The sequence below is a fragment of the Temnothorax curvispinosus genome, unplaced genomic scaffold, assembly GCF_003070985.1.
Source record: "Temnothorax curvispinosus isolate PA1 unplaced genomic scaffold, ASM307098v1 QBEX01014445.1, whole genome shotgun sequence".
Lineage (NCBI taxonomy): Eukaryota > Metazoa > Arthropoda > Insecta > Hymenoptera > Formicidae > Temnothorax > Temnothorax curvispinosus.
In genome coordinates, this window is record NW_020224225.1 from 17,803 (window position 1) to 21,655 (window position 3,853).

The 3,853-nt window shown below is 45.0% G+C and overlaps 1 protein-coding gene across 1 annotated transcript; it reads right to left on the minus strand.

Annotated features, from left to right (window-relative positions):
- Positions 1-2,970: 2,970 nt before the first annotated feature.
- Positions 2,971-3,777, minus strand: LOC112464679. The gene is made up of 2 exons (XM_025031814.1): positions 3,530-3,777; positions 2,971-3,334 (listed from the first exon to the last, which is right to left on the minus strand). The coding sequence occupies exons 1-2, from the start codon at positions 3,775-3,777 to the stop codon at positions 2,971-2,973; spliced, it is 612 nt and encodes a 203-aa protein (XP_024887582.1).
- Between the last annotated feature and the right edge of the window lie 76 nt (positions 3,778-3,853).

Sequence of the window (3,853 nt, forward strand, 5' to 3'; positions counted from 1 at the left end):
TAATATATATCATTATATATTTTTTTGTAAAAAAATTTATAATATTTGTGTTTCTTTTTTGCAGATGTCTTCACTACTTTAGTTCGAGCATGAAATAGGAAGCCCACACCGTGGAATGTCGAAAAGTAAACAAATGCGCAATCCGACTACCGAGCGAGGACAACAAGTGGCTCAGCTTCAAGAACCACAGCAGGAAAGAGCGACTTCCCTTCGTGGTGTACGCCGATCTGGAGTGCGTGCTGCAGAAGACACAACCGGATACGGAACACGCGTCATACGCCTACCAACATCATCGGGTATGTAGTATAGCATACTACGTACAGTGTTCGTACGACGAAATGTTATTGACGTATCGATTTCGTCGCGATAACGACTGTGTCGCGTGGTTCGTCGAGGAACTCAACGGATTGGCGCATCGCGTAAAAAACATCTTGTCCGACATTGTATGCATGGTAGACCTAACGCGAGACGAGTGGGAGACATTTCACAGTGCGACGAAATGTCATATATGCGAACAACAATTCGCGCCTGATGATAATAAAGTGCGCGATCATTGCCACCTGACCGGGCGGTACAGAGGTCCAGCACACTCGACGTGCAATCTGAATTATAAGGATTCTCACTTCATCCCAGTAATATTTCACAATCTGTCGGGCTATGACGCACACTTTATTATCAAGGAGATAGCTGCCGCGTTCGAAGGCAAGATCGATGTACTGCCTATAACAAAGGAAAAGTACATCTCATTTACTAAACACGTAAAAGACACCGCGGAAAAATCTGATTCGCAAAACGATATACAGTTAAGATTTATCGACTCATATAAATTTCTTAGCGCGAGTCTCGCAAAATTGGCATCCTTCCTAGATAATGATAAATTAAAAATTATACGATCAAAATTTTCCGCGTTATCCGACGACGATTTCAAATTATTGACGCGAAAAGGTGTCTTTCCATACAAATACGTGGACAGCATCGAAAAGCTGGAGGATACGTGTTTACCGCCGCGCGATTCATTTTACAGTTCCTTGACCGGTGAAACCGTATCCGAGAGCGATTACGCGCATGCCGCGAACGTATGGCAGCGATTCTCCGTTCGAACCCTGGGCGAATACAGCGATCTATACCTGAAAACCGATGTTTTGCTGTTGGCCGACGTGTTTGAAAATTTCCGCGACAGCTGCGTCGCGAGTTACGGACTTGATCCCGCGTACTACTACACTTTACCAGGCTTTACGTGGGACGCCATGTTGAAACATACGCGTATCAATTTTGAACTGCTGACCGACGTTGACATGGTCATGTTTATCAAACGTGGTATACGCGGCGGCCTGAGTCAATGTTCCGGCAGATACGCGAAGGCCAACAACAAGTATATGGAGTCGTACGATTCATCGAAACCGTCATCGTACCTAATGTACTTCGATGTCAACAACTTATACGGCTGGGCGATGTGTAAGCCACTGCCCTACGCGGAGTTTCGATGGGTCGAAGACTCGTCAAATTTCGACGTTAACGCGATCGCTTTGGATTCGCCTACGGGCTATATTCTCGAGGTCGATCTCGAGTATCCTCAGGATAAACATGTCGCGCACGCTGACCTACCGTTCTGTCCGATGCGCGATAAACCGCCCGGCAAACGGCAGGACAAACTTCTCGCCACGCTGCACGATAAGGAGCGTTATGTCATCCATTATCGCAATCTGCAACAGTGCATGCGCCATGGCCTTCGCATCACTAAAATACATCGCGTATTGCAATTCGCTCAATCTGAGTGGCTCCGCTCTTACATCGAACTCAATACAAAATTCAGGACACAAGCCAAAAATAAGTTCGAAAAAACATTATATAAATTAATGAATAACGCTGTTTTTGGAAAAACAATGGAGAATGTACGAAACCACGTCGATGTAAAATTAGTGACGACGTGGAAGGGTAGATACGGCGCGGAGGCAATGATCGCGCGACCGAATTTCCACAGCAGTAGCGTGTTTTCAGAAAATCTGGTAGCCATTGAACTGCGCAAACTCGAGGTGAAATTCGACAAACCGATCTATGTCGGCATGTGCATCCTCGACTTGTCGAAGGTGTGCCTATACGAATTTCACCACGATTACATGTCTCCCCTGTACCGCGACTCGTGTAGAATTATGTATACCGACACAGACAGTTTGATTTATTATGTCGAGTGCGACGACGCGTACGAGAACATGAAACATGATATAGCCCGGTTTGACACAAGTGACTATGCGGTAGATAACGCTTATGATATGCCTCTCGTCAATAAAAAAGTGCCGGGCCTGATGAAGGATGAAAACAACGAAGTCATTATGACCGAATTTGTTGGACTTAGGGCGAAAATGTACGCCTTGCGAGTCGATGGCAAAAAAGATTGTAAAAAAGCGAAAGGTGTCAAAAGCAACGTCATCGCGCGCACCATCACATTCGACGACTACACGCGGTGTCTGAACGATGAGATCGAAATGACTCGACCGCAGTCGTGCATACGATCGAAAATGCACGAAGTGTACACTATTTGCGAGACGAAAATCGCTCTGAGTCCGTACGACGATAAGCGATATATCGTGCCGGATTCGACCGATACGTCGCCGTGGGGACATTACCGAATATAACGTAATGTATATAATGTAATATAATGTATGTATGTATGTATGTACATATATATAGCTATGTATGTAGTATAACATATAAATGTATGTATGTAGTATATGTAATATAATGTATGTATGCATATATGTATGTAATGTATGTAGTATAACATATATGTATGTATGTAAGAAATAGTCCTCGAGTAATTATCGTATTATATATGAGAAGGGATATTAATAGAGATATCGCACATGTATTTAATATTGAATATTTTTTATTATATACTGTATGTGTATTACATATTTCAAACACTTTACATGTATCATTTTTATATTAAGAATAAAATATAGTTTGCACGAATTAAATCACATTGTCCTTGTGTATCCATGAGTTGTGTGATTCATCGAATCCCAGCCATTTCACGTAAACCTCGTCGCCCCTCCTGCGCAGTACTTTCTCCACGAGATACACGTCAGGATAAGTCACGCGATGCAACTCGTACTCGTAGAACGCTCCAGCGACGGATTTTCCACGATAGTCCTCGAGTAGGTAGGTTACGGGATTGGTATGCTGCACTTTAACGATTTTAAACACCTCGGTGGTCCAATTCGGCGTGTAACCCTTCTCGAAAATTGTCTTGTATTTGCTGACGCGTACCGAGTCGCCCGCTTTGAACTTTGCCGGGCCCGCGATCTTTATCGCGCTGTACACCGTAGCCAAGAGTCTTTCGGCGATCGCGGGGGTAACGTCGACGGGTCGCATGCCGATCGTTCGATGCTTGCGCGCGTTGTAATCCGACACGAGTCGCGATAACGCGTCGACCCACTTGTAAATTCCATTGAGCGTAAACATTTTCCACATATTGTTTTTTAACGTGCGATTGAATCGCTCGACGACCGACGCCTTCATCACCTAATACGTGGAATAATGATTGATGTCGTGTTTTCTCACGAGACGTTGCACGTCGGTGTTGTAAAATTCCTTCCCCATGTCGGTTTGTAGATTACTAGGGCACCTCCCGCTATCTCGAATTATCTCAGCGATAGCGTCAGCTGTCTCGCTGCCGCCTTTACCCTTGAGCGGCACGGCCCAGGCGTACTTGCTCAACACATCGATGACGGTGAGTATGTAGTGGTAGCCTCCGTTGAAACGCGAGTACGGACGCATCTCGACGATATTAGCCTGCCACAGGTCGTCGTACCCTCACACTATGACGTGTCTGCGGGGAAAATTTCTTCTCGCC

Bases quoted from the DNA above. Each gene is read 5' to 3' on its own strand.
- LOC112464679 (XM_025031814.1), bottom strand. From the start codon at position 3,777: ATGCGTCCGTACTCGCGTTTCAACGGAGGCTACCACTACATACTCACC. The intron at 3,335-3,529 runs GTATTAGGTGAT...GATCGCCGAAAG, and splicing joins GACATCAATCATTATTCCAC to ACTCTTGGCTACGGTGTACA.